Below are 15,348 nucleotides of genomic sequence, written 5' to 3'. Positions count from 1 at the left end.
AATTCTTATTTAATTTTAGCCAACTGATCACAAAAAAAAAAAAAAAAAAAAAAAAAAGAAGAAGAAAGACTTGTCTGAAACAGGAATAAAGCCTTTTTTTTAACCTAAGACCTTTGCTTACATTCAAGACCCCATTAAAAAGCTCTTCCTTTTTAAGTTTTGTCTTATTTCTCTCCTCTCTCAAATGAATTCTCACCATGGTTTTTTTGTTCATTTGTTTCTTTTTGAGAAGGAGTCTTGCTATGTTGCCCAAGCTAGTCTTAATCTCCTGGGGTCAAATGATCCTCTTGTCTCGGTCTTCCTAATAGGTAGGACTATAGGCACTTATCACCACACCCCACATACTGTTACCCTATTTTTAATTGACTAATAATAATTGCATCTGTTTTGGGAATACAACTGTGATGTGTTGATGCATGTATACATTGTGGAATGTATATGTTTCTTTTTGTTCCTAAGAAACGTATCATTGTATAGTCACAACCTACCACACAGGTCAGAGACACTTATCTTTGGGAGACACAAACTTTCTTAAATGGCAGTCGAGGTTTCGCAGCCTGGATGTTGCTTTACTTTTCAAAAGGACCTGCTACTAATTGGAGAACCAGTGTTATTAGATTCCACGTTTTTTCTGGAAAGAGAGGCAGCTTGTTTAGCAGATTTCCTATAGGAATAGGAACTCTGCTCCTGCATGCAAGTATACAGGCTCTCCAAAGGAATACAGTATTTTAAATCTGATCCCTGGACCCACTGGGGCATACTTGGAACTTGAACTTGGAAAAGGCAAAATGAGGCAATAATAAGGCTGTAACTAAGGTGAGGCAAGAGAGATATTTAAGGTACAAAATTTAAGGAGGCACTGACTCTTAGGTGCAAGTCCTGGCCCTGGGCAATAATGCCATGTAGAAGTCATGAGATATGTAGAAGGGAGCTGATGGGGGAAAGGAAGTGCAGGGAACTGAAAGTTGATACTGACTAGAGGGAAAGCTCTAGTCAGACCAACAGAAAGGAGAGAGGGTAAGAACCTACAGGTGGACCTCTAAGTGCAGCACAGCATCTCTTTGCTTCACCCATACTTGCAGCATGAAGGGATTAACTCTTAAGTTAAGCCTGTTTCTCTCTGTAATTCAGATGCAGTTGATGCTGCAGTCCCTGAGCACCTGAGCCAGTCTCAGAACCTGACACTCTACCAGGGCTTCTGTGCCATGAAGTATGCCATCTATGCCCTCTGTGTGAACTCACATCAGCACTCTCAGTGCCAGGACTGCAAAGACAGCATCTGTGAGGACCTGGCTTCAGCTGCAGAGCAAGTGAATGACTCTCTTTCCTCCCCAGGTACAGCACTTCCCTCCATCCCTGACATAAGCTGGTAACAACCTATGCCAGTAGGGGCTTTATGTATTGACTCTCTCCCACCAAGATTGGGAGTGGGGTGATGGTCTTAATTTTATTTCACCCAGGAATAGTCTCATCCATCTATCTGCCTATGTAAATCAAAGGGACATGGGAAAAGCAAGTGATTGCCTAAGCTTTAACAGCATCTGATCACCTAGTGGGGTGTTTTCAATTGCTTTTTTAAAAAACTAATTTCACGGTAGGCGTTTTACATCCTCCTCCAGTTTGCACCAAGGTAAAAACTTTGTGTGTTTGCATATGTATGTGTGTATATATGATCTATAAACTGAAACAAAGTTTTAAAAACAATGCTTACTTCATAGAGCACACTCCGGATTATTTTTCTTTCCTATTTGATCTTTTAAAACGTAGCCTTCTAAAGTGATTTCAGAGGTCACAGCCTACAATGTGAAAAGTACCAACCTAATCATCTTATCCTCTCTCATTTTTCTTAATAATTGACAATTCCTTAACTTGCCTTCTGTGACTAGTGATCATTTTTCCCTCTCTTCGAGCTTTGGAATAGACCTTTACCTCTTAGCATGGTCATTTTTGCCTACTGAGGATTTCTTAAGAGAGCTACATAGCCACGATCACCTTTAGTGTAAAAATAAGTGGAAATGGAATTGAAGAGTAAAGGGCCTGCCTGCTACCTTCATTCCTGGAAGTGAAATATGGAGTTCTTATCAGGGATGAGGAACAATGTAATATTTACAAAGCAGATACAAAATAATGAGTTTTCCGTAAGCTGTACTTTTTTTTTTTTTTCTTTGAGACAGAGTCTCACTCCGTCGCCCAGGCTAGAGTGCAGTGGCGTGATTTCAGCTCACTGCAACCTCCGCCTCCTGGGTTCAAGCGATTCTCCTGTCTTGGCCTCCCAAGTAGCTGGGATTACAGGCACCTGCCACCATGCCTGGTTAATTTTTGTATTTTAGTAGAGACAGGGTTTTACCATGTTGGCCAGGCCTGGTCTCAAACTCCTGAGCTCAAGTGATCTGCCTGCCTCACCCTCCCTAAGTGCTGGGATTACAGGCATTAGCTACATGCCTAGCCAGCTGTACTTTTAGAATAGCAAAATCTTTCTGCAAATCATGAAGAGACAGCCTAAGAAGTCTCTCTTAGACTTCTCACTGTTACCTCAGTTCCTTTGGAATTAAATAAATAAATGAGCTAAAGCTGTGAGAATCTTTGACTCTGGGAGGTAATGTTTCTAACGTTTGCATTCTCTGTCTTCTCTTTCTCTGGCCTCTTCTCTTGTACATGTTTTTGTAGGTGCTGTAAATCTCTTCTCAACTTGCCTGGCCAAGTGTCAACAGTATCTGTGCAGTATTCCTGACTCTTTGTGCCTGGAGCTTCTAGAAAACATCTTCTCATTGCTTCTCATCACCTCTGCTGATCTTCACCCAGAGCCTCACTTGCCTGAGGACTATGCTGAGGACGATGACATTGAGGGGAAAAGCCCCGCAGGTTTGAGGTCCCCATCAGAGAGCCCTCAGCACATAGCACATCCTGAAAGGAAGTCAGAATGGGGTTCCCTGGGAATCCCAAAGAGCCTTGCTTATACAGTGCCAAGCCGTTTGAAGGCAGAGCCAAAAGGCAGTTACCCAGGGCCTCATAGGCACAGCTTTTTGGACTTAAAGCACTTTACTAGTGGTATCAGTGGATTTCTGGCTGATGAATTTGCAATAGGGGCCTTCCTCAGGCTTCTCCAAGAAAAACTGGATGAGATCAGCAGCCGCAACCTCCCTGAGAAGCCAAAGCAAGAAGGTCAGAGCTGTTCAGGAAGCAGAGATGGACTGCAGAGCCGCCTGCATCGACTTTCCAAGGTTCTCTCTGAGGCCCAGTGGAGATACAAGGTGGTGACAAGCAACCGTCGTTCAGGTGAGAGGAGGATGAACTGGTGGGACCAGAAGGTGGGGAGAGAGAAAGATCGCAGGAATGTGGGAGAGAGCTAGGAGTACATGGGAGTCACCCCATAACTCAGGACATATCACCATGGCAACCAGCGTCAGAACACTGGGGTATGCTCCATGTCTCAGAGCCCAGTGCAAACCTTCCCCTACCTGTTACACCAAGAGGGGTCCAAATCAAAGTTGATCATTCTCCTGTATGTCCCATTGGGTTTGCTCTTTCAGAGGAGCAACCTTCCCGAAGATACCGGCCTGCCCTACGGCACCCCAGTCTCCGCCGGGGTCGTCGGACAAGAAGGAGCCAGGCAGGTAATCTCAAGAGCTCATTCCCATGCACTAGGCAAGTGTTGTAATGTTACTTGTCTAATATTCTTTAAGAAACAGCACATGGTCAAAGACAACAAGTGTAAAATTATCCTATTCCCACTCCCCCAAGGTAACCCTTATTAATAGTTTCCTATGTATCCTTCCAGAAATTTTCCATGCAGTACAAACATGTATATTCTTTTATATATACACATGCATTATACTATATATTGAGAACTGCAGCTTGATTTTTTCAATTATATCTTTTTATATATACTGATATACTATAAATTGAGAACTTTTTTCATTTACCATTTTAAATACTCCTTAGTGTTCCATTGTCAAAAACACCCTGTTCATGGACATTTAAGTTTTTTACTATTATAAACAGTCCCGTAGTAAACAACCTTGTACATGTCTGTGCATAAGCTCCTAGCAGCAGAATTACTGGGTCAGAGGTATGTGGATATAAAATACAGATAGATATTACCCAGTTGCCTTAAAAATAAGGTAGACCAATATATATTTTTTTCTATGAGTTAATATTAAGTGTCATTATATGCCAGATGCTGCTCTACATTCCTTATAATTGCTAACTTATTTAATCCTCACAATACTATGAAGTAGGTCTTATTATTTTTTCCCTTTTACTTTTTCTTTTCTTTTCTTTTTTTTTTGAAGATGTCATCTTGCTCTGTTGCCCAGGCTGGAGTACAGTGGCATGATCTGAGCTTACTACAACCTCTGCCTCTTGGGTTCAAGCAATTCTCATGCCTCAGCCTCCTGAGTAGCTGGGATTACAGGTGCGCACCACCGTGCCCAGCTTATGTTTGTATTTTTAGTAGCAATGGGGTTTTGCAGTGTTGGCCAAGCTGATCTTGAACTCCTGACCTCAAGTGATCCACTCATCTTGGCTTCCCAAAGTGTTAGAATTACAGGCATGGGCCACTGTGCGCAGCTGCCTTTTTATTTTTAGTTGTCGTATAATAATTGTACATATTTATGGGATACACAGTGATATTTCAATATGTTTATAAAATGTGTAATGACCAAATTGGAGTAATATTGTATCCACCGCCTCTAACATTTGTCATTTCCTTGTGTTGTGAACATTCAAAATCCTTTCTTCGGCCAGGCACTGTGGCTCACACCAGTAATCCCAGCATTCTGGGAGGCCAAGGCAGATGGATCACTTGTGTAAGTAGTTCAAGACCAGCCTGGCCAACATAGTGAATCCCTGTCTCAACTAAAAATACAAACGTTAGCTGAGTGTGGTGGCGGATGCTGAGCTCAGGAGGCTGAGGCAGGAGAATCTCTTGAACCTATGAGGCAGAGGTTGCAGTGAGCTAAGATCGTGCCACTGTACTCCAGTCTGGGTAACAGAGTGAGACTCCATCTCAAAAAAAAAAAAAAAAATCCTTTTTTTCTAGCTTTTTGAGAATATATAATAGATTGTAGTTAACCATATTCATCCTGCAGTGCTACAGAACAGCAGAACTGTTCCCTATCTAGCTCTGATTTTGTATTGATTAACCACCCTCTCTCCATCCTTCTCTCCTATGATTTATAGTTCTGCAAGCTATATGTGTTTACCTATTTGCACATACTCTCATCAGTCAGTTGTATTAGATTTTTTTAAACCTTCACCAATATGGGTGATAAAATAATGATGTTTCCTTGCTTTAGTAGTTTTTGTTTTTGTTTTTGTTTTTTTTTTAGTTTGAGATTGAATGTCTTTTCGCATATTTATTGGCTATTTATATTTTTCTGTAAACTGGCTAGTGTCTAAGGTCCATTTTTCTTTTAGGAATTTCTTTCTTGTCGAATTGTAGAAAGCTCTTCATACATTAAGGAAAATACTTTGTCTTCATGTGCTATGATATTTTTCTCTATTTTGTCTTTTTATTCTGCTTATGGGCTTTTCTTTGAGAAGTTTAATATAGGCACACTATGCAGGAGTACTAAATTTTTAGAGAATCAAGTTTTGTTATAGTTTTTGGTGTTGATCTTTTAAAAATTGAAAGAAATTCATGAGGATTTCCTGTGGGCTAAACAATACTAGGTATCTTGAGGGCAGTAAATGAGGCAAAAACTGGGCCTTAAACTTCAAACAATTTGTAATGTACCTGCTTAGACATTAAACGTGAAAAGTTTAAAGTGACCTGAGGCCCTGCCTGAAAACAGACATGTCTTAAAAGGGGACATCAACATGACCTGCAGATGTCAGGGCAACAGGTTTTATGAAGGAGTTGACTCTTGAACCAAGCTCCAGAGAATGAGTGGGCTCTAGCTAAGTGGCAACATGAAAGGTGAGCATACTGGGTAGGATGGAGGATGCCATGAGAGAAACCTTCAGGGTTGAGTTGCTAAGTCCCTCAAGCTGCTACATTAATCAGTTTGGGTCAGAAGGCAGAATTTGCATCCACTCGACCCCTTCAGCCCAAGAATGCACAACCCACCGTCTCTTTCCTACAGCTGTTCCTTCTAAAGGGCAACCCAGACAGTGAACTGAGGGGACTCCCTTGTATTAGGCTGAGACAGCCCCTCAAATGACCATGCTAAGGAATAGTGAGCCTCTGTTAGAAAGCTCTAGCACATTAGAAAACGTGGTGTTGAGAAGAGAAGAACCTTTTTCTCTGAGACTTTGAATATTACGGCCTTCAGCCAGCCAGGTCTTATTCTTTGGTTTCCTACATTTTTTTAATAGAGATAGGGTCTTGCTCTGTCTCTCAGGCTGAGGTGCAATGGCACGATCATAGCTCACTGTAACCTTGAACCCTGGGCTCAAACAATCCTTCCTGCCGCAGCTTCCTGAGCAGCTGGCACTACAGGTGCATGCCACCTTGCCCAAGTGGTTTGTTTTTAATTTTTTGTGTGGACAAGGTCTTGCTATATTGCCCAGGTTGGTCTCAAACCCCTGGGCTTAAGCTGTCTTGCTGCAATTGCCTCCCCAAGTGCAGAGATTACAGGTGGGTGTAAGCGACCACACCCAGCCAGTTTTCTACTTTTTCAAGTATGAGGACACCTTTTTCTATGTCAGGAAATATTGTGTCCTTACTACTTCCTGGTTATAACAGTTGTGCTTTTATTTTTTCAGAATACTGCCAGTGCTTACTGAGCAGGTGCCAATCACTGACTCCTAAAAATTACTTGAAAGTTCCTATGGCTTTGAGACCCACAGGTTGGGAACTACTGGTATAGGCTACTACCCAAGTGAACCCTGTTGCCGTATTAAGCCCACCCTTTGCCTGTGGTCTGTAGGAGTTTTTGTTTTGCTTTAGAAAAAGCAGCAGGTGTCATAGTAATCATTGTCCTCTGTCTCTAACTACCCAGATCTTGGCTTTCAAGCCAACGTCATGCTTCCCACTCTATAAGGAGCTGATGATTGACTTTCTCTTTTCTTCCCAATACCTGTAGATGGCCGAGACAAAGGTTCCAGCCCATCTCTGGAAAGTACAAGTAGTGAGCTGAGCACAAGTACATCAGGTATGCAGATTTCCACCAGCTGCCAATTTTGAGCAGCTTTGCCCTGATAGTGAGTTACCAAGCAAGGTAATTGGCATTTACATCTTATATTCAAAGATAATAGCATAGGTTTGCCCTTCATTTGAGGAAAAATTAAGACCTATTTACAGACCTTTTACAGATAGACATTGAGGAGATAAAAGTTTGGTGGGAGGTGACAGCAATATAGCATTTCCTCAATTCTCTTGCTTCTCTGGCCCCACACATTCATGTGTCCCAACAGAGGGAAGTCTGAGCACCGTGTCTGGGCAGAATGAGCTGGACAGCAGATTGTACCCCCATCCTCAAAGTTCACTCATCCCCATGATGTTCTCCCCACCTGAGTCACTGCTGGCATCCTGCATCCTTCGAGGGAACTTCACAGAAGCCCGTCAGGTGAGGGGAGCCTAGGTCATACCTTGCGATACCTTAACTGACTTAGTATCAGGTAAGGCTTGGGGCATGTGCAACCAGGGCCACCTGGGAGCACTCAGGGGTCCACATCGAGCAGAAGAAGCAGGAAGGGGTTTCCATATGCCCAGGCCCAGGCTTCAGCAGGGTGGATTGAAAGATACTGAATTGTTTGTGGTTCCTAACATAAGCAGTGTTTTAAAAAGGTAAAAGAAAATATTCAGCCACACTCCCACCACTTAAAAACATAGAAACTTTTGTTTATCTGCTTGACTCCTTTGAACGTATACAGGGTTTTTTTTTGTTTGTTTGTTTGTTTTTTTTGAGTTGTTTGAGATGGAGTCTTGCTCTGTTGCCTAGGCTGGAGTGCAGTGGCATGATTTCTACTCACTGCAACCTCCACCTCCCAGGTTCAAATGATTCTCCTGCTTAAGCCCCCTGAGTAGCTATGGTTACAGGCACCCACCACAGCACCAGGCTAATTGTTGTATTTTTAGTAGAGACAGGGTTTTACCATGTTGGCCAGGCTTGTCTCAAACTCCTGACCTCAAGTGATTCACCTGTTTCAGCCTCCCAAAGTGCAAGGATTACAGGCATGAGCCACCACGTCCAGCCCATGTTTTTATCTAGTTAAAAAATTACAATACAGACAATTTCCTTTTCTTTTTTGGGGGAGGAGGTGGGACCGAGTTTTGCTCTTGTCACACAGGCTGCTGGAGTGCAATGGCGCCATCTCAGCTCGCTGCAACCTCCCTCTCCCAGGTTCAACCGATTCTCCTGCCTCAGCCTCCCAAGTAGCTGGGATTACAGGCATTTGCTACCATGTCCAGTTAATTTTTGTATTTTTAGTAGGGATGAGGTTTCACTATTTTGGTCAGGCTGGTCTCTAACTCCTGACATCAGGTGATCCACCCACGTCAGACTCCCAAAGTGCTGGGATTACAGGCATGAACCACTGTGCCCATAAAATGCCAGTTCAATTAACAGACTAGAATATTTGTATTGTAGAGAGAAAATAGCACAGGAGTGGTAGTCAGAAATTCTCTGAACCTCTCTGAGCTTTGATATACTCATTTGAAAATTGGAGTTAAATGTAATAACTACTTTTTCTACCTGATGGGGACGTTAAGAGGATTATGTTCTAACTGTAAGGAATATGAAAAATCCTCTATTGATTAAACTTAATAGCATAAAACACTACTCTTCTAATTTTTAAAACTCTCTTGGTATATTAATGATACTTTTACTGTTAGTAAAGTATTTGGTAATTTAGCTACTTAATATGTAGGTCAGAATAGTTATTTCACCTGAGTTCAGTTGTTGAGGAATAAATCTAGGGAACTCTAGGTGATAGGACAATTTTTACTTCTCTGATCATTTTAGATCTTATACTTTAATGATAATGATAATTATGATCCTTGAAGGAGGACAGGACCCTCCCCAGCCCCAGCCTTTCTTTTTTTTTTTTTTTTTTTTTTGGCAGAGTCTTACTCGTCACCCAGGCTGAAGTCCAGTGGCTCTATCTCAGCTCACTGCAACCTTGGCCTCCTGGGATCAAGCGATTTTCCCGTCTCAGCCTCCTGAGTAGCTGGGATTATAGATGCACACCACCATGCCTGGCTAAATTTTATGCTTTTAGTAGAGACGAATTTTCACCATGTTGGCCAGGCTGGTTTCGAATTCCTGACCTCATGTAATTTGCCCGCCTCAGCCTCCCGAAGTGCTGGGATTACAGGCATGAGCCACCACGACCGCCCCCTCCCCAGCCTTTCTAATGCTCAAATCCAGAGGAATTTAACTAGGAGTCCCATGATATTTTACCCCTAAATGTCCTCTACTTCTTTTTTCCTTGGGCCATGGTCTTTTTTTTTTTTTTAAATAAAAACTTTCTTTTTTGACCTGAATACAGACAGAATAAGTTGTATATATAAGAAAATAACAAAATATTAACAAGAAAATAAAATTATTTTTAACCCTATAGTATGAAACAACCAATATTAAAAATTTAATTTTTTGGCCAATATTTCTCCAAAATATATATGACTTTTCTATGGCTGGGATTATTTCAAATCTAAAACTTTATATCATGCATTTTTATATTATGATATGAGCATTTGTCTCTTAACCTTGATTTTAGTGACCTTACGATAGTCTAATCAAGTAGATGCATTTAATCATTTCCCTGTTGCTCAAGATTTAGATAATTTTTAACCTTGTAATAGTTGTAATATATAGTGCCAAGGTGATTACGTTTAGGCATTAAGCCTTTTGAATTATTTTCTTAAGAAAGATCCTCATAAAAATTATTGAGTCAAAAGATAGAAACACTTTGAAAGCTTTATAGATTGCCAAACTGCTTGTCAAAAAAGTTGTGACAATGTTACACCAGCTCCTAAAGATTTGTTTTTGCACTTTGTTATTGTGATACATGCCAAATGGTATTGTTACTTAAATTCCTAGATTGCTGATAAGGGAAAAAATATTTTCTCATTGATATTCTAGTCATATATATTTTCTCTGAAATTGTCCACAGCTTTTGCCTATTTTCTACTGAGGCTTTGGAGGTTTTCTTTTCTGAATTATTTTTTATAGTTGACCTGCTCTTCTAACATTCAGTGCTCTTCTGACCCTACAAAGCACAAATACATCTTAGGGCCACAGTCTAATGGTTGGCAAGATCTCCTGTCTATGGACATTCCCTAAATCAGTGGGACCTCCAGGGCCCACACTCTCCCTTTCCCATGACAGGTGCTGTTCACATTCAACCTGAAGTCCTCACCCAGTTCAGGGGAACTGATGTTCATGGAGCGCTACCAGGAAGTGATCCAAGAGCTGGCCCAAGTAGAGCACAAGATTGAAAACCAGAACACAGATGGGGGTAGCAACACCATTCGGAGAACTGGCAGTGGCCGCTCAACTCTACAGGCCATTGGCAGCGCTGCGGCAGCAGGTCAGGCCTCCCTGCTAACACTATAAATGATGAGGTAGCCGGGAAGGGGGGGAAAAAGGGAGAAACCACCAGAATCCTAGGCTGCTCATGAGAATGAGCAGAAATTCAATACAGGACAGCTGCCTTGAAAAACAGCAAACTCTATCCATCCAGTTTTCCAGCTGCGCCCAACTTCCCTGCCCAGGCTGCTCACACACCACCACTCGACCTACTGCATGAAGCTTATCCTATATGACATAAACTGAAGCCTATGAACACCATTTTTAACCTGTGTTTTGATGGCCACTGTCTCTGGCTTCAGGAAATGGTTAGGAGTTTATTTCCTTCCCATGTAATTATTCAGGGATAAAGCATATTATTTTACTGTTCTATAAAGTGAAGTTGGATATTAAAATATAAGTCCTAGAATTCACAGGTCTCAATTTCCCAACCTTGGATGCACTGCAAAAGAGCCCATCCTTTCATTATTTCTTGAAGCTGGAATCATCTTTCACATTTTCACAACTCTTACTGACCTAGGCTCTACATACCAAGGTACCATCACATATTGCTCCCTGTATATTATCCCAGAAATTTTCTTTGCCTATTCACAAGAACATATATACATCCTTTCTGCTTTTAATATAAATAGGCTCTTAGGACAATGCTACAATCTACCTTGCTTTTTAGTGATGTGGTCTAGAGATCTTTTCTGATTAGCACACACACATCTACCTCATTCTTTCTGAACCTACTTTGAGACCCCATTTGGAAGAAGCCCTCCTTCATCTGGACCACTCAGAGTTTCTCTTGGTCTTCCTTTCGTGCTACTGTTTTGAATCCACAAGCATGGGCCATAATGATAGTACTAATATACATAGAAGGTACCCTGTGCAGATGAACATTTTTTAAATAGCTACTTTGCCTAATAAAAGTTGTAGTGAGAATCATTTTAACCCCTTGCTTTTTATTTCACTGCTTGATGGCCAGGAATGGTGTTTTACTCTATCTCTGATGTGACCGACAAGCTGCTCAGCACCTCTGGAGAGCCCATCCCCACGCTCCAGGAGGACTTTTGGATAAACACAGCTCTGATGGAGCCCACTGCTCCCCTGAGAGAGGTTCTGGAAGACCTCAGTCCCCCTGCCATGGCTGCGTTTGACCTAGCTTGCTCTCAATGCCAGCTCTGGAAAACCTGCAAGCAGCTTTTGGAGACGGCCGAACGGCGTTTGAACAGTAGCCTTGAAAGGCGGGGTGAGTGTGCTGTGTTTAACTATATCCCTTCATTCTCAAATGAGATGGGTTTCTGAGAGTCTTGGTAAATTGTCCAGGAAGAAAGCAGTTATTGGAAGAAGCACATGGCAAATGGATTATGAAATTTCATCACATCCAATCAGATACAGTCATAGAGCTAAGATTTATTTCAGCAAATGGATACAAAGAGAAATCAGCAAAGTAAAAGGCTCATAGGATAAAATCTGAAGGAAACCAGGTCCAAGCTTCCGAGAGTCCTCTCCCTGTGGAGTCACACAGGACATGCTTATTCCTCCAGCAATGAGTTGTACCAGCAGTTGCAAGGTATTGTCTATAGGGAAGCTCATTAGAGAGACCCAAGACCCGAGGTGTTTTTTTTGAGGACTAGTGATGAAAACACTCTCTGCTTAGCATGTAGCAAATTCCAGATTCCCAAAAGAAAAGCAGGTGCTCAGCATAAATCACATCGTACAAAGTTTTTAGGCCCATTGAGCTACTGTCACTTAGGGAAAGTTTTATATCAGCATAGGAAACTTCTTACCAGTCAAGTCCACAGTGCCAGCCAAGGGCCAACCTTGCAAGCAGATGTTCTAAGGATAGCAGCATCAAGCCCACTATTTAACTCTTCTATGCACCCCTCCAAATCACCTCTGAGCTGTCAGTTAAAATGTCCTTTAATGTTTACATAGTCCTTCAAAGAAAGTATACGGTGTATACAATGCTGTTTTTGTCCAATAATCCGCCCTTCCCCTCATCTAATACTTACATCCTAAAATAAAATATTTTTCAAGCTCTTAATCACTGAAACAGTTTCATGTCAATCCATAAGGAAGTCTTGTTTTCTTAATTTGTGTGAGTACATATTTGGCGTATATATTTATATGGTATTTGAGATTTTTTGGTACAGACATGCAATGAGTAACAGTCATATCATGGAAAATTGGGTATCCATCCACTCAAGCATTTATCCTTTGTGTTACAAACAAGCTAGTTATACTCTTCCAGCTATTTTTAAATGTGCAATTGAATTAGTCACTATAGTCCCCATGTTGTCATATTAAATATTAGGTCTTATTCATTGTTTCTAACTTTTTTTTTTTTTTTTTTTGAGACAGAGTCTCACTCTGTCACCCAGGCTGGAATGCAGTGGCATGATCTCAGCTCACTGCAGTCTCTGTCTCCTGGGTTCAGGTGATTCTCCTGTCTCAGCCTCCCGAGTAGCTAGAATGACAGGCATGTGCCACCACGCCCAGCTAATTTTTATGTTTTTAGTAGAGATGGGTTTCACCACCCACCCACCTTGGCCTCCCAAAGTGCTGGGATTACAGGTGTGAGCCACCACACCTGGCCTCTATTTTTTATACCCATTAACCATCTCCATCATCCCCCACTACACCATCCCCCCAAATACTACCTTCCCAGCCTCTGGTAACCATCCTTCTATTCTCTATCCCCATGAATTCAGTTGTTTTGAGTTTTGGATCCCACACATAAATGAGAACATGTCATGTTTGTCCTTCTGTGCCTGGCTTATTTCGCTTAACACAATGATCTTCAGTTCTATCCATGTTGTTGATGATTATATCTCATTCTTTTTTATGGCTGAATAGTACTCCATTGTGTATAGGTACCACATTTTCTTTATCCATTCATCTGCTGATGAACACTTAGGTTGCTTCAAAATCTTGGCTATTATGAACAGTACTGCAACAAACATGGGAGTGCAAATATCTCTTCAATACACCGATTTGGGGATTAATTTAGTGACCACTGTATTTCCAGATTATCCCAAGTATATGGGAGTATAGGAGAGATATAAAGCATAATCTGTGTTCATAAAGTTGTTTATAGTCTAGTTGGAATGTCAAGATACCACTTAAAGCAATTAAAGAAGACATATGATCTCCGCCCAAGTTCACAGCTTAGGGCAGTACCATGGCAAATCCATTTGGCTTGGGACAGCAATTCCATAGGAGTGCTGGAGATTCTGAATCTGCTGATGTTGTTGACAGCTGAGGCATCTTGCCAGAGGCGGTCCTAGAATCTCAGGCATGAAATTAGCGAAGTATACTGGTTGTCACCCCAAATGGCACAGCATATATTTCCTCCTTAATATTGAAGAGGATAAAATTCCACAGCTACATACAGGACTGAGTGTCAATCTCTGAAAATACCTCAATGTCTTTTTTTTTTTTTTGCATTCCTTCTTTTTTCATCTATTTCCAGGTCGACGGATAGACCACGTACTCCTAATTGCCGATGGCATTCGAGGTTTTCCAGTTGTTCTTCAGCAAATCAGTAAGATTCTCAATTACTTGCTTATGACAGCCGGTCAAACTAAATCAGGTGAGTTTCTTTTTTCTCTTTTCTTCTGGATTTGGAACATTAGGTCAGCAGCAGACTTCACTTTTTCTTTCTCATTTGCTTTCCCTAGAGAGTGTGGAAGAAAAGGGAGGAGGCCCTCTACGGTGCAGCATCACTGAACTGCTTCAGATGTGCTGGCCCAGCCTAACTGAGGACTGTGTTGCCAGCCACACCGCCCTCTCCCAGCAGCTAGATCAGGTCCTTCAGTCACTGAGAGAGGCACTAGAGCTGCCAGGTACAAGGCTGTCTGCTCAGGAACAGATAAGAGCTGAACTGGGGAAAGGAAATAGCTGAGAGTGACAAAGCACTTTGGCACAGAAGCTTGGGACCCCAGACCTGGGCTCCATCAGCTCTTTAGTTAGCCAGGTCATGTCTCAGTGTCTCATAACTTCACTTCACCTGTTTTCCCACCTCTCAAGTATGGTGAACACTGCATTAGCTAATACATTTTTCTCACAATGAATGAGAAATACAGCTAGCAGGTGCTCAGTAAATATTGATGAACCCTTCCCCAAAAGCTGGCTATGTTCTTCATTAAGCTGTTCTACCCCAGAAACAAGGGTAAAAATAGAACTATACACCCCATAGTAATTTTATACACTCCAGACTCAAAGCTCTTCCTGGCTGAGAATCACTTGTCTAAGTGACTGACTTACAAATTTATATTTGCCTTGTAAATGTAGGGCCCAGGCAGCTGTCAGATGCCCCAGGCAGTGTATAGTAGGCCCAGTTCACATATCCAGTCAGAAATTGACCCAGAGCTGGACGCACAGACTGAAGGCTGTGTTCTTTCTCCTGCCATACTCCTCTCAGAGCCCAGGACTCCTCCACTCTCTTCCCTGGTGGAACAGGCAGCCCAGAAAGCTTCAGAAGCAGAGGCCCACCCTGTGCAGATCCAGACTCAGCTTCTCCAGAAGAACCTGGGCGAACAGACCCCAGCAGGCAGCAGGCAGATGGACTATTTGGGTACCTTCTTCAGTTACTGCAGCACGCTTGCTGCAGTTCTCCTTCGAAGTTTGAGCTCTGAGCCTGGTAGGTAGCAAGAAAGAGGCAATAGATTTATGGCAGGACTTCTAGCATTCAGGGCAAGGAAGAGAAAAGATGTACATTTAAAAGGCTCTAGGTAACAGCAGCAACCAAGAACACTAGATTTGTAAGGTCTTCCTCGCTTATTAATCTCTGACTTTTTTTTTTTTTTTTTTTTTGAGACAGTGTCTTTCTCTGTTGCCCAGGCTGGAGTGCAGTGGTGTAATCTCGGCTCACTGCAACCTCTGC

At 42.0% G+C, this 15,348-nt stretch overlaps 1 protein-coding gene across 3 annotated transcripts in view; it reads left to right on the top strand.

Annotated features, from left to right (window-relative positions):
* The window catches only part of ZFYVE26 (zinc finger FYVE-type containing 26), a 67,342-nt gene that overhangs the window by 13,914 nt on the left and 38,080 nt on the right, over positions 1–15,348 (top strand). The window contains exons 10-19 of one of the 3 annotated variants that reach the window (XM_017499381.2): positions 1,132–1,335; positions 2,668–3,276; positions 3,531–3,614; positions 7,029–7,097; positions 7,360–7,511; positions 10,275–10,476; positions 11,446–11,709; positions 13,936–14,055; positions 14,144–14,308; positions 14,887–15,105. In XM_017499381.2, coding sequence (XP_017354870.1) covers positions 1,132–1,335; positions 2,668–3,276; positions 3,531–3,614; positions 7,029–7,097; positions 7,360–7,511; positions 10,275–10,476; positions 11,446–11,709; positions 13,936–14,055; positions 14,144–14,308; positions 14,887–15,105 — 2,088 coding nt within the window. The remainder of the gene's footprint in view (positions 1–1,131; positions 1,336–2,667; positions 3,277–3,530; positions 3,615–7,028; positions 7,098–7,359; positions 7,512–10,274; positions 10,477–11,445; positions 11,710–13,935; positions 14,056–14,143; positions 14,309–14,886; positions 15,106–15,348) is intronic. The other 2 variants (XM_037728731.1, XM_017499391.2) reach the window with 2 other exon arrangements.

This window comes from Cebus imitator, unplaced genomic scaffold (genome assembly GCF_001604975.1).
Source record: "Cebus imitator isolate Cc_AM_T3 unplaced genomic scaffold, Cebus_imitator-1.0 Scaffold13, whole genome shotgun sequence".
In the NCBI taxonomy this organism is placed as follows: domain Eukaryota; kingdom Metazoa; phylum Chordata; class Mammalia; order Primates; family Cebidae; genus Cebus; species Cebus imitator.
The sequence above is the reverse complement of the archived record's forward strand: the minus strand, read 5'-3'. Positions and strand labels throughout refer to the sequence as shown.